At 43.6% G+C, this 24768-nt stretch overlaps 1 protein-coding gene across 1 annotated transcript in view; it reads right to left on the bottom strand.

Annotated features, from left to right (window-relative positions):
• Positions 1-24768, bottom strand: part of LOC124788468 (ATP-binding cassette sub-family G member 1) — a 522704-nt gene that overhangs the window by 431084 nt on the left and 66852 nt on the right. Inside the window, exon 2 of the mRNA XM_047255738.1 lies at positions 8842-8958. Within this exon, the coding sequence (XP_047111694.1) occupies positions 8842-8899 (58 nt within the window). The 5' untranslated portion in view covers positions 8900-8958. The remainder of the gene's footprint in view (positions 1-8841; positions 8959-24768) is intronic.

Here is a 24768-nt window from a genome sequence, read left to right as displayed (position 1 = left end):
TTTCGACATTGTTTAGGGATATTTTGTGAGTATTCAGGTACAAGGGAACCAAGGTCTTCACTGGCTGGCTGCAGAGTGATTTTATTTCTTGCTGATTCGAGGCATGTTACTTCGGGATGGTAAGTACACAACTATACAGTATTCAGTTGCACGAATACACAGTTTATTGCTCCTTTGGTTACCGGTTTCGGCTGACTTGCCCATTCACAAACTGCATACCTTGTTCTTAACTTTGCCTACTTATACGACACGGTGCCAAATGGCGCAGACAATTCTGCACAATAAAATCAAACTGTGAACAACAAACACTCTCATTGAGAAGACAGTCCATGTGCTTAGTGTTTCACGTAGGTTGTGCCATTCAGGTAGACATTTGGATTGCCTTATCAATGAGAGTATTTGTTGCTCACAGATTAGCTTTCTTGTACAAAGCTATTCTTGCCTTTTGGCATTTTGTTTTATAAGTATGTACGATTAATAACAAGATGTGTGGTTTAAGAATGGGCGAGTCAGCCCGAAATCAGCGACCACCACAGCAATAAACTGTGTATTCGTGCAGCTGAAACGGACAAAATAAAATGATCAAATTTTCCTTAATTTTATTTGTTACCCCCTGTAACTATGTCTCTGTATTCCACCGAAAATTTCTGCGTGATATATCGAAATATTGTAAACTAACTTGTTCCATACACTGACGGTGCCGCCGACGCACAGTAACGTGCACTCTACTCTTCGTACTCAAGCTTGCATTCAGGACAGCTCGGTTATGTGCCGACTATCTTTTGCGGCAGTGTTAGTTGTACTTTAACAGTGATTTACGGCGATATGCTTAGGATCTGCTGATGGAAAGTTGCCGATACGCAGCTCGTGTGTGGATTCATTGTATGCAGTCAGACAGCGGCACAACGGCGGTAGGGCGAGCTGTTCCAGCAGTGGCGGCAACCACATCCCAGTACTTCTGTATTTGTACAAAGCTGGATAAGAGAAACCGGATTATTCTGCGTAGTGGTGATCGAAAATCACTTATTGTGTCACTGTTTTTAAGATATTTTCACAAAGAGAAAAGTAATTCTGGTAACAACCAAAACACATCCTAATTACGTTATTACTCCGTAACGAGCCACCGTAGGCCGTTAGCCCTTATGAGCCTTAGATTTAAATACTCAGAAAATGACCCTCAACTACTTCAGAAATTTTAACGTAGGGGTTCGGGTTCCCATTGCATAATATGCTATCATTCCAAAATCCGTTTACCAAATACAGTTCTGTCAGCTGTCACTGACATTAACTCTCTCATGTAGCTTCTGGGTCAGTGCGGCAAATTGGTAATCGAAGGGATCCGGGTTCGATTCTCGATCAGAGATATTCTCTGCTGGGGGTCTGCGTGTCTTGTTGTCCTTACGTCTGCATCGTCGTAACTGACAAACAAAATTGTTTTCAATACGCTGGCGTATCGACTTTCTATTACTGATACGGCTGAATAAGCAAGAACCGAAATCCAAGAATGTGAAATAAAAAAAAAAAAGTAACAGACTTAAGAAACTTTGCGTTTCATAAACGTTCATTCACGTGCCTTCTTGTTTTTATGAATAAGAGTCACCTTCGGTCAAATGCTCGACTGCATCTGCTTCTAATTCTTTCGAGTCGTTTGGAGATTATTAAATAATTCTAACTAGCATAATTTGTTCGGAAGTTCTGAATCAAATACTTTGGCGAAATATGTAAAATTGTATTACATTCCGGAAAACAAAACATACATCACTAAGAAGACGTCACAATAGGGAGATAACACACCTTATTAGTGGTAAGACATGTGAACGATATAAGTTTTCGAGCAATAGTAGGCGCTAAGATAGTGCTATGAATTGGTCATACAAACAATTAATTACGTTATATCAAATGAAAAAGGCATTTGATGAGTTTCTGGGTTCTTGCACGCGAGGCTGCTTGAATTATAGTTCACTGTATAGTGGTACTGAGTCCCGGAAAGCCGTCAGGATATCATATGATTTCCCGCAATTCTACCAAGAAAAATATTCTAGAAACCCTGTTGTCACGCGTTGTGTTGTCATGCTGGAACAGAACGCTGTTAATGAATAAATATTTGATGTTGGTATCTGTAAGTTGCTGATGTATTCGTCACTGTATCTATAATTACACCAGTCATTATTGCTGATGATGAAGCATAATACGAACTGACAACATTTGGTGTTTGTTCACTTTAGCAGTCCAAAATTAAATGTCCTACCTGTCGAATGCTACAACACCACTGTCTTAATCAGCACATAATCTTGTTCGGTTACACCGCACAAAAAGTGGTTTGCTCGAAAAATCTTAAAAACTGCATGGAGATACACATTGAACAGCACTACCGTCTTCTCTTGTTGCTTTGGTTTTCAATGCGAAAAATAATTTGATACGGCTTTTCACACTAGTTTGTCCTGTGCAAGTCTCTTGATCCCCGCGTACCTACTGCAACATACATCCATTTGCTCCTGCTGTAGACGAGGTTTGGTCTGCATCTACCGTTTCAACTCAGTCCTCTCCACTTCCCTCTATTACAAGAACGATGATTCCCTGATGCCTCAGGATGTCTCTAGTCAACCGATTTCAGTTAAGACTGCTTTTGTTCGAGTTCTGTATAGTATCTCCTCATTAATCAGTACACCCACCTAGTCTTCAGACTTCTTCTATAGCACCTCATGTTAGAAGCTTCTATTCTCTTCCTGTCTGAACTGTTTAGCGTACACTTTACACTTCCTTACAAGTTACCCTTCAGAAAAATACATTCTTTATAGAATTTCTACAGTTATATTCGATATTAACTTCTCTTTGTGAGGGGCATTTTATTGCAGTTGACAGTATGCATTTTACACCATCTCTACTCCGGCCGTCATTAGTTATTGTACAGCAAAAATACCAAAACTCACCTACTAATTTTACTTTCTCATTTACTAACATAGCTTTCTTCAATTCTACCACAGACCAATATCCTTGTTTCACTTTGGTTGATATCCATCACATAACCTCTTTTCAAGACACTATCAATGCCGTTCAACTGCCCTTCCTAGTGCTTTGCCGTCTGTGACAGAATTACGTCATCGGCAGACTTCGAATGTTTATCCTTCTTCCTGAGCTTAGTTCTCTTTCTAAATTTCTCCACGGTTTCCTTTACTGCTTGCTCATTCTAGAGACTGAATAACATCAGGGATGGGCTGCAACTTTGCTGTTGCCTCCCTTTCATGTCCTTCGGCTCTTACGTCTGCTGTCTGGTTACTGTACCAGATGTCGATAACCACTCGCAGCGTATGTTTTATCTGTGCTACCTTAAGAATTTCAAGGAATGTATTCCAGTCAACACTACCGAAGTTTTTCTATAAACCTACAAACGCTTTAAATGTAGATATGCCATTCATCAGTCTATGGTCAAAGATAAGCCATAGGGTCAGTAATGACTCGCTTGCTGCTCCGTATCTTCAGGCCCTAAACTGCCCTTTCTCTTTTAATTATGGATAGCTTAAGAAGTCAGAAGATAAGCTGACAAACAGTTTGGATCTTTAAGGCTTTGTGAGTCTTAGCCTCAATAATCTGTTCTCCCGTTATCGACTAATACACACCTCAATAATAGTTTTGCATCACCCCGGTTCCCAGAACTCCCGAAGATAGACGTTGACTGTGGATATTGTATCACAGACACAGTCCCCTTGACTGTTCAAAGACGTCATTAAACCCGGCCAAAGACGTAAACAACCATGCAGGAGCAGCGTCTATTAGACGGAAGGTGTCCGACAGCCGATCAGTTCCAGTCATTCCACCAGGAAGGAGGTACACGGCTCGTGTTGTCTGTAGTTCAACCACGCCTAGACGGTCAATATCGCGGTTCGATCGCGTCCGCATTGTTACTTTGTGCTAGGAAGGGCTCTCAAGAAGGGAAGTGTCCAGGCATCTCGGAGTGAACCAAAGGGATGTTGTTCGGAAATGGAGGAGATACAGAGAGACAGGAACTGTCGATGACATGCTTCGCTCAGGCTGCCCAAGGGCTACTACTGCAGTGGATGACCGCTACGTACGGATTATGGCTCGGAGGAACCCTGACAGCAACGCCACCATGTTAAATAATGCTTTTTGTGCAGCCACGGGAATTCGTGTTACCACTCAAACTGTGCGCAGTAGCCTGCAGGATGCGCAAGTTCACTCCCGACGTCCATGCGAGGTCCACTTTTGCAACCACGACAACATGCAGCGCGGTACAGATGGGTCCAACAACATGACGAATGGACCGCTCATAATTAGCATCACGTTCTCTTCACCAATGAGTGTCACATATGCCTTCAACCAGACAACCGTCGGAGACGTGTTTGGCGGAAACCGGGTCTGGCTGACGCCTTCGACACACTGTCCAGTGAGTGCAGCAAGGTGGAGGTTCCCTGCTGTTTTGGGGTGGCATTATGTGGGGCCGACGTACGCCGCTGGTGGTCACGGAAGGCGCCGTAAAGGCTGTACGATGTGTGAAGGCCATACTGCGACTGATAGCGCAACCATATCGGCAGCATATTGGCGAGGCATTCGTCTTCATGGATGAAATTTCACGTCCCCATCTTGTGAATGACTTTCTTCAGGGTAATGATATCGATCGACTAGAGTGACCAGCATGTTCTCCAGACATGAACCCTATCGAACATGCCGGGGACAGATTCAAAATGACTGTTTATGGACGACGCGACCCACAAACCACTCTTAGGGATCTACGCCGAATCGCCGTTGAGGAGTGGGACAATCTGGACCAACTATGTCTTGATGAACTTGTGGATAGTATGTAACGACGAATACAGGCATACATCAATGCAAGAGGACGTGCTACTGAGTATTAGAGGTACCGGTGTGTACAGCATTTTGGACCACCACCTCTGAAGGTCTCCCTGTATGATGGTACAACATGGAATGTGTGGTTTTCATGAGCAATAAAAAGGGCGGAAATGATGTTTATGTTGATCTCTATTCCAATTTTCCGTGCAGATTCCGGAACGCTCGGAACCGAGGTGACGCAAAACTTTTTTTGATGTGTGTAATAAGAGGAACGATAACGGTAAGGCCGAGTGCCTATTACAGACTTTCGTGGCCTCTAGATGTTGGTCGCCGTGAGCTAAGCATTTCAAGAGATAATATTATGGGGAGAAAATGTGGGGGGCTGCTCAAGGAATCAAACAACAGACTGCGTGGTATCACTAAGATACTGACTGATCACTAAATGACTATCCTGATTTGAAGGGTCTGCCGGCAAATGATCAATGAGAGGCATTCAGGTCTGGTCTGAAACTATTGTAATTGTAGCACTAGGCGACGTCTCCGGGCTCTGGAAGGTAATTAACCGTTGGTACAGGTCTCGGAAGCTCTGCTGTGCAGTGCAAATATCTGGGCCTTTGCTACTCTACCCTGGATGAAAGAATATTGAGTCAGAAACGGAAGACATTGCTGCGGGAAGTTACTAGTTTCATATAAATTACCATCATATCGTTGAACTAAATGGAGTAATAATAACTATGGAAAAGTCATTGTTATTATATGCCTTGTATCACAAAACATTGTAAGCTTGCCGGCAGTCATGTCTTCATTTTCAAATATGAAGAAATTGCGGAGAACCTCTTATACAAAATATGTCGATGTTGGTTAGTAAAGAACTTTTCGTCACAGATGGCAATACGTGTTTGAACCCGACTCTCCTGTATATCTCTGACAATTGCCAAATCCATATGAATGTCGTGTCCAGTTACAACATGTGGCAAACGTGGAATCATTTTTGAGAATTTAATTCCATTTGTAGTCACTGCTGGCCAATAATACTTCAGCAACATAAAGAAAATATGCAATAAACATCGACATGACGCGAAGTGTACAACATCCTTGGATATGCAAATGATTTTTACTACTGCACAACCGCACAGTGGCATGATCATGGCCTGTCGACGCGGATACCAGTGTGGGAAAGAATGACAATTAATTTATTTAATTGATCACAGGTGCACTCCCACAAAATAAATCGCTACATCCAGTTTGGTGAGATCTGTGAAATGAATGAATGTATGGTCGTCTGCTAACCGCAGATAGTGAATGTGAATATATGATCATCTTTGAGACGATCCTTTGGTCACCTTCGGTGGAACCCAAGGGATGAAACTTACCAGAGCTTTGAGCGCCTGAAATGTGGCTGACCAATACGGTAGCAAGGTGCTCCCCCGCTTCGACAGAGGAGGTGCGAGAGGACCTGAAGATCGGCCATGTTTCAGCACTCTGCCGCTGGATCTTGTGCTGTTAAGACCTGTTTTAGTTGTGCTCCGTAAAGACAAAAGAGTGGAGACATGGTATGCATGTGGAATATTTAAGAGTAGTTTGAAATAATAATTTCTCTATTTCAGGAACTTTTGTGGGGAGAATTAAATGTCAGGCAGGTAATATTAATGGGATTGTAGTAATCTTCGGAAGTGACCAACGGTCACAATGAAACCACGTGTAGCAATAAGTTGAAATACTTCCGTGTGCTTAAGTTAAACTGAATTACTAGCGTGTGTACAATAAGTTGAAATATTTAAGAAATAGCATGTGTACCATAAGTTGAAATATTTAAGAAATGGCGTGTGCAGGACTTGAAATTAGAGACGAGTACTTCCGCGTGGTGAGTGCTGTGTGAGTCTCAAACTGTGTATGAGACAAAAGATAAAGAGAAGTACTCGTCCATGGTATCAGTTGAGGACTCGCGTGTGTGATGAATACGTTCTTAATATTACTTTGCGTGATATGATTCCGTGTGACGCTAGATTCAAACTCTGAGAGAGAAGCAAGGTGAGTCAGCCGTCTATCCAGCAACGCCACTTGGCTTGCATTGCACAGGAAGACGTGCATATATCTCCAGAGTTCATAGTTGGAAAGTAGAATTACGAAGTGGGACAGTGTCGTGTGAAACTGGGATAAATATTAATTGAAGTGGGAAAGCTGAAAGTGATAATGTTGTGACTATTCCCTGTGTAGTATTTCATATTGTAGTGTGGTGTATGTCATGTAATTTGGGTATGTGTGGTTTGCATGGGAGAGTAGCGAGGTAGTTTCAAAAGATTAGTGGTTTATGCGTGTTTCTTTTGTACTGCTCGGTCTGGAGGAAAGTTACGTGATGATGATTGTGAGAGTCGAAGTGTGAGAAACAATAAAAGACCCACCATCCTATCCAGAAAGTGCACTGTAGCCTTAAATAATTACGAGACCATAAGGTAGAGAATCACCAATGTTAAGCCATGCCCACTGGGCGGAATTCCTCATGTGTTATTGTTGTAGGTTACAGAATTTGTGTGTTTAGGTTATAGAATTTATCGGAATAAATAAGATAGTGAAAAGAAAAAGATTGGTGGCCTTTTCCTTCGAATTGTATGTTGTCATGATATCCAGAATTTATAATGTGTGCGCCACTCATATTCAGTGCGATGGCCACGTGTTGATAAAAGCCGTTAAATAAAAAGGAAAGAAAATGTGGTATTGCCAGTGCGTAGTGAACAGTCAGAGTTCTGTAAATTACTGATAGTCAGATGCGTGTTTCCGTTGTGTATTATTCATACAGGAGGATAATTTGTAACTAAATTGTGAGTACGAGAGTTCATGTTACTCGATAAATAAGAATGAATCCATTCGCTTGGCAGACCACTCATCTTGCAGGCCTGACTGATGCCACAGTATGAGCAAGGCATGTGGGTACCTCTCAGGGTGTCACACAGTTACTATAGTTGCGGCTTTCCTTACGCGGCTATCAGAGGGCACCCAATGACAACTTTGGATCATGGATAGTACCACGTCATAATTTCAAACGATTGCTGGTTCTGCATACATCTTCACGATCGACGTATCAGTGTATATCTGATCCAAGGAGAACGAATGTTGGGCGACAGAATTCACCGTCGCGGTATGAACCGATCACCTGGCCTGATGGAACTGAGTGCATTGAGTACACGACACAGTCACTTTTGATTCCCAAAACTTATAATTTGCACTGCAGCCGGTACATCTGTGCCATGTTGGAGCCGGTGGCTGCGCCCTACATTTGTCTCCACGACGTCACCTTTCAACTACAGAGATGGCATTTTGTGCGTGATCTCCTGACCTAGCTTAATACAAAGGATGTTCGACTATTGTTTTGGCCCTCACATTCCCCATGCCTCTCACGCACTGGAAACATCTGGTCATGGATTCCCGAGAGACCGGCACGCCACCAATCGCTGCCCACTACCATTGATGAAATCCGCCATAGAAATAGCAGGTCCAGGTACTAAATTTCGCCAAAATCATCTACAAATTTGATCTAACTTCCTGTTACACTGTGCAAACACAATAAGTAAAATTTCGTTATTAGCTTGTCGTTCATGGTGGAATTTTAATGCTTGGTGTTGTGGATTTCGGAATTAGTAACAGCGAACTTCAGTGAGATTCGATGTTGGGGGCTAACATTAATAGCCTAAACGATTAAGATTACTGCTGGCGCAAAACAGGTGATCTGGTTCGAATCCCAGTCTGGCACTATGCTGCATTCAGCATGAAAATCTGTGAACTGTGGTCTCTTGTTTAGAAGAAAGATGTTTTGACAGTGAAGCCCTGCAGTTTACATTTTAAAATATGTAGTTATTTATTCTGAAAATGCGACCTGCAAAATGTCTTAAATGTTTATGTATGAATACGAAGGTCATTAATTTTCTTCTTGCTTTCACTAGTAATTGATATCTGCAGTTTCTTATAAGTGAAATGGCCACCTAGTTAAGTGCTTCGCCTCGATCTTCGTCGCGTCATCTGATAACTAAAGTTGCTCACCTGAAAACCGGTACCACTTGTTGACGGTGTACTTGAGATCTCTGAAGCCGACGTCCATGGCGTGCAAGTCGTTCCAACTAGACAATCCGTTCACGAGACGACCCCACTGGCATCCACCTGCAATAAAAAACGCAATCTCATGAAATGACTAACATATGTGATCACTTCTGACAGACTCTAACAGTTAAGGAATGAGAAAGGATAGCAGCGGATGGTAACAGGTACAGAAGGCTACAGCACAATAGTGAGATTATCGTGGCCGAGCGGTTCTAGGCGCTACAGTCTGGAACCGCGTGACTGCTACGGTTGCAGGTTCGAATCCTGCCTCGGGCATGAATGTGTGTGATGTCCTTAGATTAGTTAGGTTTAAGTAGTTCTAAAGTTCTAGGGACTGATGACCTCATAAGTTAAGTCCCATAGTAATCAGAGCCATTTGAACCATTTTGAGATTATCAGCTGGTAAATATTGTACACGAAGTACGCTCCGTTACCAATCGTAAGGTGACTTGTGAAGTGTAGATATTCACCTGGATGAATATACAATAGTCGAATGTATGACGTACAACGAATTAAAAGTATCGCTACAAAGTAAACAGTTATGGGAATGCAGCGGTTTGCACTCTTTATGCAAAGAGCTGTTATTTTTCCAAGTTCTTTACGAAGGGAAATCCTAGTAAGTAAATATTATACCTGTTAATAATATACTAATAGAGTAAAGCGGCAATGCATACTCCATGGATTTCGCAGTTTGAAACTTTATGACACCTGAAACTGAGTACAAAAATTATGGTAATGACCCATTTTAAAATGTTTCTTGCGTGACGCCAGAATATTGGACCTAGGAGTGGCCTTTAGCGTGAGTATAGAGACGATATTTGAGCAGACTGTTATAGACAGGTACCTAATGAAAATTGCAGCCATTGCGTGTCAACCAATTTTGACCGTGGGGTGATAATCAGTACAAGAAGGCAATTGTTTTAGCATATCGGAGATTACAGAAGAATTGCATTTCGGAGTTCAATTGTGTCCAGGGTGGATCTTCACTATCGCAGAGAAAATGTTTTCACGCTCATAAAACAATGCACAGGAACTCCACAAGTGTCTGACGTACGGATGTCACGTCGCCATCGTAGTGCCATCCAGGGCGATAGAATCCCCGACGATATGAATGGTGACGGGGGGGAACCCATTTCTGCTTGGAATGAAGGGAGATAAATGCGACGTACAGGTTAGTCCCCGGAGGAATGGTCAACATTCAGGGTTATGACGTGAACAATCATTTGAAGCAGACGGCCTCATATGGGCATATGCCCGATTCCGGAAAGTTTCCGAATTATAACACATTTAATGTATATCGTTAGTTAATTTCTGTATTATTCAGCTCATTGTCAGGCTTACACATACACACCTGTACAACAGTTAGTTAGCATTAAAACATGCATTTTACAAGGTACCATTTGAAAAATGTGTGCTTTTAACACATTCACCTCTAAGTATTTAGTTAATAAAACAGTCAAGATTGCAATAATCATTCATTTAAAAAAACGACCAGTTTAGGCTGGCCAACTTCAGATCTGACGCACTGTAGAGCTATAAAGAGAGCCCATTGGCTGAGGCATAAACGCTTGTTTTCCTCTCTATTTAACCCGCGGCAGATTACCCATCAACAGCAGTAAACGACTATGACTTCACGCAACCGTTCCGTGCACCGCCGGCTGTAGCCATTTGGGTAAATGCAACGTTATTTTAACTCTTGTTGGACTTTCTTTTCTTTTTTCGCAGACTATATTATTTTCTGATTTCTCTATTTAATTTGGCATTCTTCCTCTCTTTACAGTGCGTTAGATCTGAAGATGTCCGGGCATAAAGGTCGAAACCGGTCATCATTTTTAAATAAATGATTATTGTGATCTTGACTGTTTTATTAATTGATAGTTTATAATAGAGCCCTGTCAAATCGCCAAACCATTTATTTAAAATTACCTCTAAGTATTGTCGTACACATCATATTATAGCTCTTTTACAGTTCACAATAGATTTCCGATTATCTCACCGTCAACTTCAGCGCATCTACGTGCTACTCAGAAAGCATGTTTGTGCTGCTTGCCAGTATCTCTGCACGTTCCCTAATGAGGGTAGCAGTGTTCATGATGCTGCCAAGTAGTTCGTATCGTGTAATCATCTTTCGTTTGTACACCTCACACCTCGTCCAACTCCATACACAAAAACCTAATGGCGCAAGGTCCGGTGATTTTGGTGGCCAGTTAACTGTACTACCGCTCCTAATCCAGCGATTAGAGTAAGTGCGGTTGAAATGATCCCTCACACGTCTGCTAAAATGTGGAGGGGCTCCGTCGTGTTGGAAGTACATTGCAGTGCACTTGGCTAAAGACACGTCCTGGAGGAGTTCAAGAAACGAATTTTCCGAAGATGCAATATATTTTGTCCCATCATTCGCTCTCCTAAAATGACTGGACCAATCAACATGTTATCGATCATGCCACTACCAAATACTGAACGAAAAACGAATTTGGAAATTTGTTTCCACTGTAGTGTTTGTAATTTCCTGCGACCATCGACGGTAATTATGTGTTTTGTTGATCCCATGCCGTGTAAAAGTGCCTTCATCAGTGAATATTACTATTTAAAGCAAATGCCGATCGGATTGTAACCAGTGACAAAATTCTAGTCATGTGGTATTGTTGCCAATGTGAAGATAGTGGACAGGCTGTATGTGAAATGGGTACATGTTCTGCGCGTGTAATGCTTGCTATACACGTATTCGTGGGACATTGGACACGTGCAAAAAGTCATAATGTGGCGGTAGTATGATTCCGCTGCACCATTTTCAAAATGTCGAAAAATGAGAACCTGTTCACGCAATATGTTGAGAACTCTGGTAAACACACTACGTTCGGGAGTTCTATGCTTCGGAAAGCGCCGACGGTATCCTTCGACAGCAACAGAAGCGCTATCATAGCAGAAACCGTAAACCTGTCTACCATTTCTGCATATTACCTGCATATTCTTCATTAGTGTAGATATGTGGTATTTTAGCCCGCGTGTGTACAAACACGGTTAACCGATGTTCCTCTCTGATGCATTCTCAAGTCTCTGCACTAATACACTCACAACACACCGTGGACAATTGCGCATTTAACAGGTTAGTTTAGCGGTAAAAAGCTATGCAAATAGGTTGAAAGCAGTGAGGTAGGTTAGGCTATAATAAAACGTCAGACGGGTGAGTGGGTAAGACACAAATGTGCGCGCCATTGGTCCAAAACAACAAATTCACATTAAATGTGCTCTCCCTCGGAAACCGTTCGGAATAGAGCATGAAGGCACTGTCGAAAAATACCGTCGGCGCTTTCCGACTCATTGAATTCCCGATCATAGTGTGTTTACCAGAGTTCTCAACACATTGCGTAAACAGGTTCTCATTTTTGGACATTTTTGAAATGATGCAGCGTAATCCTACTACCAGCACATTATGACTTCCTGCACGTGTCAGTGTCCCACGAATACGTGTATAGCAAGCATTACATTTTGTCACTGGTTAAATTCCGATCGCCCTTTGCTTTCATTAAAAATATTCACTGATGAAGGCACTTTTATACGGCATGGAATCAACAAACTATGTTTTTTTTTTTGCTTCAAATGAGCTCTCATATCCCTGGATATTGACCATTCGTCTTGGGACACCGTGTTTATGTGCAATCCGGAAAATAAACTACAGAGGTTTCACACACTCGCGTGCGCTCACATCCTCATACTGACGTAATAGTGCTTCGTAGGTAGATAGTAGAAAGCTGATAAACTGTGTAATCTCTCTTCTTTGTGAGGATCAGAATTTTTTGATATACTTCCTTTTAAAAGCGAAAGGAAATGCTCTCAGCAATATAATGAAGTTTCCAAATAAAGGAAACCTGCAACGATGGCGGAGACGAAAGCGGCACTCAGTGACAAAATGAATAATTAGTGTCTCACTACTATTCTCGAAGTGATGTCTTTCATAGACAGATTAAGTCTTTTTTTTGTTTTGGTTTTAGGGCACAAAACTGCTATGGTCATTAGCGCCCGGTCCGTGACTTAGGAAACAGTAAAAAACCGAAAATGGAAACCAGCAGCAATGGGAACGAAAGTCATAAAATTGGAGAAACTAAAAGCAGAAGGAAGGCTTAAAAATCCACTACAGAAAGAGGTTGGTTGTCCCCCAAAAAAGCTTCAAATGACTGACGTCATTTCACTGGCACTAATAAACTTGAGAACGCGATCGGCTGAGCGCGTGTCATCTTCTAAAATCGACGATATATCAGGCGACAGCTGTAGACGGGAGCGTAACGGATTAAAATAGGGGCACTCAATTAAAAGATGTCTTGCCGTCCACAGCTGAGAGCATTGGGGACAGAGTGGGGGAGGATCGTCCTTAAAAGATGTCGATGGCTAAAAAGACAGTGCCCTATCCGGAGTCTAGTTAAAATTACCTCCTCCCGACGACGCGTTCGGGAGGAAGAGGTCCAAGCACAAGGAAGAGCTTTCACGTCCAGCAATTTATTATGGGGAAGTGTCGACCAATGTGCGTGCCATAAAAAAACAACACGACGACATAAAACGCTCCGTAGATCGGCGAAGGGAATCGATTGAAGAGCTGGCCGAAGAAGAGAGACTGCAGCCTTGGCTGCTATATCGGCCGCCTCATTTCCACAGATACCAACGTGTCCCGGGAGCCAGAGGAACACGACGCCGAGACGCCCCCCCCCCCCCCCCCCCCCAGGTGGAGCAAGCTCAGACAGTCCTGAATCCGGTGGGCCAGAGGGTGCACAGGGTAAAGAGCTTGGAGACGGAGGAGAGAGCTGAGAGAATCTGAGCAGATAACGTACTGTATCCGCTGATGGCGGCGGATGTAGTGGACAGCCTGGAGGACAGCGTAAAGCTCCGCAGTATAAACTGAACACTCGTCGGGAAGCCGAAAGTGATTTGGGGTGTCGCCAACAATATAGGCACTCCCTACACCCAACGATGTTTTCGAGCCATCGGTGTAAATACGTAAATGTGGCTTCCGTCATTTGTGCACATAGAGCAGCAAATGCCCGACGATAAACAAGTGAAGGGGTACCATCCTTGGGAAATCGACAAAGGTCACGGAGCAGGCAGATCCGGGGACGGAGCCAAGGCGGTGCTGTACCCCAAGTTGTCAAGAAGGTTTTAGGAAAGAGAATGGAGCATTTGACGGAAGCGGACTCCCGGTGATAGTATGGAGGAGGGGCGGCCTGCACACCCTACATCAAAGGAGGCGTCGAAAAAAATGTCATGGGCTGGATTAGCAGGCATGGCTAGCATAACGACTCAGAAAGACTGCTCGCCGATTGGACAGCGGAGGTTCAGCAGTCTCAGCATAAAGGCTTTCCACAGGGCTGGTGTAAAAAGCTCCAGACACTAAACGTAATCCACGGTGGTGGATAGAGTCGAGACGCCGAAGAATAGACGGCCGAGCAGAGGAGTAGACTATGCTTCCATAGTCCATTCGAGCGCAATAAGGCGCGATAGAGGCGGAAAAGGACCACTCGGTCCGCTCCTCAGGAGGTACCATTCAGGACACGGAGGGTGTTGAGGGATCGCAGACAGCGAGCCGAAAGATAGGAAACGTGGAAGGACCAGCACAGTTTTCTGTCAAACATAAGACCAAAAATTTAGCGACATCTGAAAACGGAAGGTTGACAGGTCCTAGATGTAAGGAGGGTGGAAGAAACTCCTTACGTCGCCAAAAATTAACACGAACGGTCTTACTGGGAGAAAAACGGAAGCCGGTTTCGATGTTCCAAGAGGCGATCGAGACATCCTTGAAGACGTCGTTCAAGAAGCTGGTCCGTTGAGAGCTGTAGTAGATCGCAAAATCGTCCACAAAGAGGGAGCCCGAGACATCAGGAAGGAGACAATCCATAATTGGATTTATGGCAATGGTAAACAGTACAACTCTCAGCACGGAGCCCTGGGGTACCCCGTTTTCTTGGGAGAAAGTACGTGAGAGAGTAGTGTTCACCCGCACCCTAAATGTGCGCTCTGCCATAAAATCGCGAAGAAAAAGGGGCAGCCGACCTCGAAAGCCCCAAGAGAACAGTGTGCGGAGGATGCCTGTCCTCCAACAGGTATCGTATGCTCTCTCCAGATCAAAAAATATTGCTACTGTTTGGCGTTTCCGGAGAAAATTGTTCATGATATAAGTGGAGAGAGCAACAAGATGGTCAACTGCAGAATGATGCTTTCGGAATCCGCATTGGGCAGGTGTTAAAAGGCTGCGGGAGTCCAGCCACCAAGCTAAACGGTAATTCACCATACGCTCCAAAACCTTACAGACACTACTCGTGAGAGAAATGGGGCGATAGCTAGTGGGGAGATGTTTGTCCTTTCCAGGTTTCGGAACAGGTACGACGATAGCTTCCCGCCACCGTCTGGAAAAGTACTGTCGGTCCAAATTCGATTATAAAGGCGAAGGAGGTAACGCAGACTATGGGTTGATAAATGCAGCAACATTTGGACGTGGATACCATCCGGTCCTGGGGCGGAGGAGCGAAAAGAAGAGAGTGCATGTTGGAGTTCCCGCATGGAGAAAACAGTATTGTAGCTTTCGCGATTTTGAGAGGAGAAAGCAAGATGTCGCACTTCCGCTGCACGTTTCTTTGGGAGAAACGCTGGCGGGTAATTTGAAGAGCTCGAAATCTCAGCAAAGTGCTGACCCAATGAGTTAGAAATTGCGACGGGGACCACTAATGTATCATGCGCGACAGTGAGCCCAGAGACCGGGGAGAAACTAGGCGCGCCTCAGAACCGTCGAAGCCGACTCCAAACTTCCGAGGAGGGAGTGAAGGTGTTAAATGAGCTAATAAAGGATTTCCAGCTTGCCTTCTTGCTATCGCGGATGACACGACGACATCGCGCACGGAACTGCTTATAGCGGATACAGTTGGCCAAAGTAGGATGGTGGCGGAAAACGCGAAGAGCACGTCGCCGCTCACGTATTGCGTCACGGCATGCCTCGTTCCACCAAGGAACTGGGGGGCGCCGGGTCAATTCGGAGGTGCGTGGTATTGAAAGTTCCGCAGCTGTAAGAATAACGTCGGTAATATGTGTGACATCATCGTCGACGCCGGGAAAGTGACGGTCATCGAATGTCGCTAGAGACGAAAAAAGTGTCCAATCGGCTTGGGAAAACTTCCAGCGTCGCGGACGCATATATGGCAGTTGAGGCTGCAGTCTAAGGACACATGGAAAGTGGTCACTCGAGTGTGTATCATCAAGGGCGAACCATTCGAAGCGCCGAGCTAGCGCAACAGTACCGACCGCAAGATCCAAATGAGATAAATTTGTCGTGGAGGCAGACAAAAATGTCGGGACCCCAGTGTTGAGGCAAACTAGATCCGCTTGGTAGAAGACGTCTAGCAATAGTGAGCCACGTGGACAAGGATGTGGAGATCCCCAAAGCGGGTGGTGGGCATTGAAGTCCACAACCAGCAAATAGGGGGGTGGAAGCTGACCAAGATGATGAAGGAGATCAGCTCGTGCCATTGGTGTGGACGATGGAATGTATACAGTACAAAGAGAGAACGTGTATCAAGAAAGGGAAAGACGGACGGCGACAGCTTGGAAGGAAGTGTTTAAGTGGATTGGGTGATAATGGAGAGTATCATGGAGAAGAATCATGAGTCCTCCATGGGCTGGAGTGCCTTCAACAGAGGGGAGATCATATCGGATGGACTGAAAATGAGGGAGAACAAAGCGGTCATGGGGACGCAGCTTTGTTTCCTGAAGACAGAAGATGACCGGGGAGTAGGATCGTAAGAGGATCGACAATTCATCCCGATTGGCTCGAATGCCGCGGATATTCCAGTGGATAATGGACATAGGGTGAACAAAAAATGGAGGTATGTGACCAAGGTTGCTGTCAACTCAACGACTGCTCAGAGCTTGCGACCGATAGCATGGAATGGCATTCAGCCGAAGGCAGAAGATCCTGATCCATAGGTTGTTTAGGAGCAGCTACTGCCACCAGCGATCGGCCAGTTGATCGGCCGCCAGCAGTGTGCCTCGGCGACACAGAAGACAGCCGAGGGCGATTTCCGCCAGGTGGTGCTGTAGATGGGACACGCCTTGGCGGAGAAGGAGATGAACTGGGTTTCTTTGTAGCCTTCTTGGAAATACGATGTTTAGAAGAAGGAGGAACCGATGGTTGTGAAGTTGGGGTACGTAAAAAATCTTCACAAGTATGCTCTTTTTTCGAAGTTTTGGTGTCTGACTTTTGGGCTCGAGATTTAGCAGAACCCGATGAAGGGTGAGCCATAGAGTGGGCAGGCGAAAGTGGTGAGGTTGAATGGGCGATCTTTGCGCTGGCCGATCTGATGACCGTGGCACTAAAGGTGAGGTCGCAAGTCTGCATGGCCGCCTCCTTTGTTGGCCGAGGAGAAGCAAGGACAGTGCTGTATTTTCCTGTCTGAGGCACGGTGGGCTGTCGACTGGCGAATAATTTTCGAGCAGCAAGGTCGACACCTTTTCCTTCACTCTGATTTCCTGGATGCGCTTTTCGTCCTTAAAAACGGGGCAATCTCGAGAGGAAGCAGCGTGGTCACCCATACAGTTGATGCAGCGAGGGGATGGAGGTGGACAAGCACGCTCATGGGCATCCTTGCCACACGTAACACATTTGGCCGGATTGGAACAGGACTGGCTGGTGTGATTGAACCACTGACATCGATAGCAACGCGTAGGGTTTGGGACGTAAGGGCGAACGGAACTTATCTCATAGCCTGCTTTGATTTTCGATGGGAGTTGAACTTTGTCAAATGTCAAGAAGACAGTGTGGGTTGGAATGATGTTCGTGTCAACCCTTTTCATAAGTCTATGAACAGCCGTTACGCCTTGGTCAGACAGGTAGTGCTGAATTTCTTCGTCAGACAATCCATCGAGGGAGCGTGTATAAACGACTCCACGTGAGGAATTTAAAGTGCGGTGCGCTTCAACCCAGACAGGGAAGGTGTGGAGCAGTGAAGTACGCAGCAATTTTTGTGCCTGGAGGGCACTGACTGTTTCTAACAACAAGGTGTCATTCCGTAATCTGGAACAAGACTTTACAGGACCTGAAATTGCGGCGACACCTTTCTGAATAATGAAAGGGTTGACTGTGGAGAAGTCGTGACCTTCGTCAGACCGAGAAACAACAAGGAACTGTGGCAACGATGGAAGAACTGTCTGTGGCTGAGACTCAGTGAACTTACGCTTGTGAGCAGACATAGTGGAAGGTGAGGAAACCATTGCGGAAGAATCCCCCATGATTACCGGCGTCTCCGATGGCGCGGTCCTCTCTTGTGGGGGCCCTCTCTGAGGGCACTCCCGCCTTAGGTGATTGTTCACACCTCAGGTCACACCTCCCGACAAACGGACGGAGGGACCAATCGGCACTTTCGGAAGGTATCAGCTCGGGTAATCACCCCTCCCTGGGCCTGGCCGTTACCAGGGAGTACGTACGTGTCCTACCTGTCTACCCGGGGCGGGGAATTACGCGTTACCCCGTCACCGGCTACGCACAAAAATGCGTGGGTCGGCCTTCAGACACGCACAGGGAGGAAGAAAGAGAAAGGGAAAAACAAAGGAAGAGAAAGGAAAGAGGAGAGGTCTCAAACGCCGCAGCGGAGAAAAGGGTAAAGAGAAGAGGTAAGGAAAAGAGAAGGACAAAGGAAGGATGAAGACATACGAGCAGAGAAGGCGAAGAATGTGGTACATTTACGAGCGTCTGTCTCCGGACATAGGCACAAACCATACTCCCAGAGGGGGAGAAAGGGAAGGAAAGAGCCAGAGGTGAGGGGAGGAGGGGCGAAGATGGGGGAGAGGGAAGGATGCGGAAAAGGAAGGTATGCAGCCCGGAAAGGAAGGAGGGCCATATTATCTCGGGGTCCCGTGCTCGCTACGCACCTGTCCACAAGAGAGTTGTGGACCCCCTGGGGGGACAAATTAAGTCTGTAATCCAGGTAATACAAAATATCTGGAATGTTGTGAGTGGCACTCAAGTGATTAGCGAGTCATTTTCGGACAGTGTGAATACGAGCGATTGCGTAAGACAATATCTAGTATTCATATCGTTTGAAGATGGCTCACAAAGTAGATCGGATTTGGTCGTAACACTGAAAATACTTTGTGATCTGGATTAAACACAAAGAGATGGATTCAAATAAAACAGAGGAAAAAAACTTATTCCGAGTACATAATAACTAAAACAATGAAGTCCTTACATCACTGTAGAAGACTATGAAAAAATTGTTTTGATAGTTTGCTTTTTCCTTTTTGTAGAATTTTTTCTGACTTAGCGTCTTATCGCGTTGGTACAAGGATGATTAATGGGTATGGGCTGTTCATTGTTGAAGAAGCTGTAAAACTCCCTTGGGCTTTAAATGCAGAAATATCTTCGTTTGATGTAACAAGACTGTGGAGTTAACGTATTGCTTTTTACACATACGAGTTCAGTGATTAGCGCTGCGGTATTACATTCTGATAAAGCTGCCTTAACTATCGGTGGAACTGATGACAACCAATCAGACTGAATATTACTGCGATACCGATGGTCGGTGTGACAACGACATTAACTGTTATGCATCACAGAAATGCCACAGGAATCTAGTATTAACAGAACGCTTAATTAAGGGGATCGTGCAAAACTATCGAATTTAAACGCTGTTTGCGTTTTCAGAAAACAAGTCGTTCTCTTTACTGTGACGTGTTGTTTTCTGGGTACCTCCATCAGAGCCGAGAAGCAGCACTAGTCATTGTTTTTGCGTTCACCTTCCTTGACAAACATTTAGTAGCCATTCGTCCTTTCTGAACAGCTAATGCCGGCCGGAGTGGCCGTGTGGTTCAAGGCGCTACAGTCTGGAGCCGCGCGACCACTGCGGTCGCAGGTTCGAATCCTGCCTCGGGCATGGATGTGTGTTATGTCCTTAGGTTAGTAAGGTTTAAGTAGTTCTGAGTTCTAGGGGACTGATGACCTCAGAAGTTAAGTCCCATAGTGCTCAGAGCCATTTGAACCATTTGAACAGCTAATGTTCATTGCTCGTTCATTTTTGGATTAAATTAATGAGACTTATGAGATGCTGTGAGAAATTGAGAACTTTAATTTTTCCATATTCTTCAAATAACTTACTGTCTCAAAAGGCTCATGGATGATCTTCGTTACAGACTGTCGACATTTACAATGAAAGACAATTCCATTTTCCACCTTGAGAGTGAATTTTCACGCTATCATGTGATTTCGGCGATGCGAGAAGTGTGGTTGTGGCATATGATATGGAAAAGTTATTTACAATAAAGAATAAGAAAAAACATTACTTTTAGAAATTTACATGCAACGAAGTCAAAAGTTAATTGGATTAGGTCTGAACGACTATTTTATTTCTCACACGGTCTATTTACACATTTTTCTTCTACACAATTCCTGTCAGATACCTGCCCAGTACGTTACATGTTTCTGTACCTAAGTTCAGAAAGAGTCGTCGAGTGCAACTTAAAAAAGCTAATCTTGAACATCTTACGGTATAATTCATGGGTCTATACTTTCTCGGGTAAGAGTTTTGGGTACAGCTTCATCAAAATGACCTCCACAGAAAAAAATATATTTACAACTACAATGATCATGGAAATGGTAAAATCTTATGTTCAGATACCGTTAAAATTATCATTTCAGTTCTGAGAGAGGAGAAATAAATCTATGGTAACTAAAAAGATTTGGTGAAAACGCGAAAAACAATGTGAGGACTGCCGAATGTCTTTTCAAGTCTCTTTCCTCGTGTGTTCAGTAAGCCATGAGCCATGCATCTTGCGCCAATCGTCATCCTATCATCAAAGTTGGTTAACTTGTGATATGCTGCCATGTGTGTAGCAGACCGCTCTTATTTATAGCGTGTCTACATTTGCGCCATAAGCTGCATCTATACCCGCAACATTCTGACGTCATACATGGTACATATTCCAATTGGACAACCCTGCCCGTGTATTAATAAACGATGCTCTGATTACCTACCACTGCCTCCACTCGCTTCACAGCCGTGTACTAATGGTAGAAAACCGTTCATAATTACAGCGAAGAGTTTCCACACAATCTCAAATAAAATAACGCTATTTTGGACAGTAGAAAGAATTCGTGTTCGTATAACAGGGGATGTTTGATAGAAAAAATGTAATCAGAACGAAAGCTCGAAAGAATGAAGCCTAGTGAACACAATGAGAAACAACACAGAACATTTACTCTAGAGCTGAAAAATCGTTTACATGACCAATCTAGGAGGCCAACGCTAAAGACAGAACCCTTCAACTTGTTGAGTAATTGGGAAACCAGGTAGTTGACTAGGACAATGACGTGAGTAGTAAGGAATCGAAAATCTCCGCGTTCGGATGTCTTATCTTTGTCATTTTCAAATGGTTCAGATGGTTCAAATGGCTCTGAGCACTATGGGACTTAACATCTGAGGTCATCAGTCGCCTAGAACTTAGAACTACTTAAACCTAACTAACCTAAGGACATCACACATATCCACGCCGGAGGCAGGAGTCGAACCTGCGACCGTAGCAGTCGCGCGGTTTCGGATTGAAGCTCCTAGAACCTCTAGGCCACAGCGGCCGGCTATCATTTTCACAGGCATTCCTGTTTCCTTGAAGCTATTGAGACAGGCAGGTAACTTAAATCTTTCGCATGTCACTTGTCGAATAAATATCTGTGTAATACGTGAACTAAAACCTAATTTTTTGATGACACGAATGATGTTGGAGTTCGTAATTCGTAATCATCTGTAATAAATGAACACAGCTAGTTAGTTCCATGTTTAGAAAGTTTAGAAAAATTATATATGTCTTGAATGATACTCATAGCAAAATCGACTGCAAAACGTTATGTGCTAACTACAAAGAACAAGTAATTACTATATAAAACACTTAAAACGTCTTTCTGTTAAGAAAAGAATTAACAGAATTGCTAAGACGAAAAGTGTTCGTTAAATGCTATTGTAAATGAAGTACCTGAGTATATAATATATAAAGAGTTCGACTACGTAGAAAAATCTATTTTGTTCATGTTATACAGCTATTAAAAGTTGATAACTGTTTGTAAATATCAAATCTGTTAACTTCCAGATGTTGTTACCTGTAGAGGATAATGATTAATTTCGTGAGTAGCATCATGCCACGACATTGCTGTAGTAGACGAATAGGAGCAGGAAAATCAGCTAGTCAGCTGCATTACTGACCGGTCCTTGTTTTAGACTTCACAAATACTGTACTCACGGGTGAAAAAATATCCAATTACTTAAAGAAGACAAATTAAGAACATGTTGTTTACGTCCAATATTTGGAGACGTGTAATTTTGCAATATCGTTTAATACTCGTACACAACGTTAAACGTGTTAGTGTCTAGATACGCATAATAAATTGAAACTACTTTTTTGTGTAAAATTAAATAATCTTAACCGGTAGTTGTTAAATGTTTCTGCATAATTTTTAAATCTGTGTATAAAATGACACGGATCACGCTTTCTGTAAGGGTTTTATTAGTTAGTGCTGATTATATTAGATACATGAAAGTAACAGTGCGCTTATCGCAGCGTACGTTGCAAAAGGAGACACTTTACTTAGAGGATTTTTCGTATAAACAAAAATAGATTTCCAGAATTCCTGCGTCTACTTACCCATGTTAAAATGAACCTTTCTACTAAGCCGGGAGTACTTCGGGAAGAAGATCAAAATTTTTTCATTATCAAACGAAAGAGACTCCAATGACAATTCACCCTTCATACAAAAGAGATATTTGGAAATAAATGACGGTAATACGAGATATCTTTCGAAGTTCAGTTTAGAGTATCTGCTAAGCTCCTTTTTTTAAATTATAGTCAAAGAAGATCTCTGCGAGTTCATAACATAACCGTGAAAATTTAGTTCTCACACCACTTCGTTTTGATGGTGGCACCGAGGGGTACTTTCAGCATTTAACGTGTTGCCGCTTCGACAATGGGTATGAGGATTCTAGCGTCTGACACGTGAAAGCAGTCAAATTAAATCAGATACTACGCGATCTTTGGCCGTGTTCTGTACATTAATTACAATGGTCATTGTGTCCCCTACAGGAAATGCTTGCTTTTGCTCAGTAACCTGGTGTTCGGTTTTACGCATAGCTTTCTTAAGGACAGCAAGTAAGAATTATTTTCATTGCCGGGTCAGACGTGGCATTCAATTAAATATAATGTTACCGGCACTCCAGTGAATGCTGTTGCTGGTTAACTGGCGGTGGATTTGCCACACTCGTAAGCAGGCGTAAAAACCGGCTCTTGGCCTTCGTTCCACGTGACTGAGTCAATGTGAACGAGATAATCGAACGTTTCATCGTTTCTGCAAAAGTTAGGTAAACTGGTCCTGGCGTAGTTTCCAAAATCTGTCATCTGGTTCGCAACTGTATAACGTGAGTTGGAGGCAAATGGAAAGACGCTCACCGTGTTTCAGTTTGCAGGTCCGCAGTGCCTTCCGTCGAGTATAATTCCAGTACTTTCACAGCTGCTAGGAATATCAGTAATCGTGGAGGAAAACATTAGTCTAAATGGCAGTTATTAAAACTATTTTGTTGGTCTTTTAGAGTCCCTGTTGATTTTCCATCCTGCATTTGTCTTCATTTACTGATGTTTCTTCAGGCGAAGATATTGTTTGTTCTCGAGGAAGGTTACGGACGTTTTTTTCCGTGCCTTCTACTTCAACAAATTGTGTCTTTCATCATATCGTCCTTGATAGAAAGTTACAGGCAACAAAAAAACTTCCTGATAAATGTCATGCAAATAATTCTTGGTCAAGAAGACCAAGCCTGCATACGATGTATGCACCTCTCACTCTTCCCATCATTAATTTACACTGCATGTCAGACACTGAATGTACGGCTGACGTCAATAGCTAACCTGTGTTGACTGCACTTTCAGGAGATCGCTATCATTTAAGTAAAGCCCAACTACATTACCACACCCCAAGGTAACGTCTATTCGCAGGCTGACAGAATTTATCAAGATGCATCGTACCAGTGTGATTTTCCGTGCCATTAATACCGTCATAGCACGGTAGGGAAACAAATGTAGTGTAGGATTCCATAAGGATAGGAATTTATGTCTATATGACCTTAAAACTCATGCTGTGGCTATATTTCTGTTACCACCACTGATTAGATACATTATGAACAGGATCTAACGTTTAGAACATAGTACGGGAGTTATCCGTTTGGTGATCGCACGCCCACTACGCTATCACGATTTTATAGCCGTAGAGGCTCTCATATCGAGAAGTCAGATGAAAGCCCCTCCGGTGATGAAAATAAATTAAAAGTACGGAAAAGGGATGAGTGTTCAAATTTTGACGAAATTTCTGTTAGGTTCTACGCTGAGTACGCAAATTTGCCACATTCTTTCACGGAGCGAGCAGCTGAAAGTGATTAGAAGTACAGGACGTTTTAAAACGAATATAAAGATTTAGGCTTTGTAGCAATTATTACGTTCAACGTGCAGTTAAAAACAATACATCAAATGAAAGAACAACTCAAACAGTTTTTCTTGCGAGCGTTCAATATGAGCACCATTAGTCACTCATAGGCCGTAGGCCAAACCTTGTTCAATGTGCCTGCAGAAATTGTTCCAATAATGCTGTTTCTAAAATCGAGTAGATCAGGGGTAGCGGAGGCGTATAACATGATCCTTTATGAACCCTCAAAGGCAAAAATCTCACGGCATCAGATCGTGTGTGAACTTGGAGGTCATGCAAAACAATCTCTGACATCCGGCCCCTTGCGGCCCGTCCAGCGTTGAGGTACAACATAATTTAAGAATCACATACTGAGTTATACTAGTGAAGTGGCGCGCCATCTTGCCACC

Source organism: Schistocerca piceifrons, chromosome 3 (assembly GCF_021461385.2).
Source record: "Schistocerca piceifrons isolate TAMUIC-IGC-003096 chromosome 3, iqSchPice1.1, whole genome shotgun sequence".
NCBI lineage: Eukaryota > Metazoa > Arthropoda > Insecta > Orthoptera > Acrididae > Schistocerca > Schistocerca piceifrons.
Note: the sequence above shows the minus strand (reverse complement) of the source record. Positions and strands in the feature narration are given on the sequence as shown.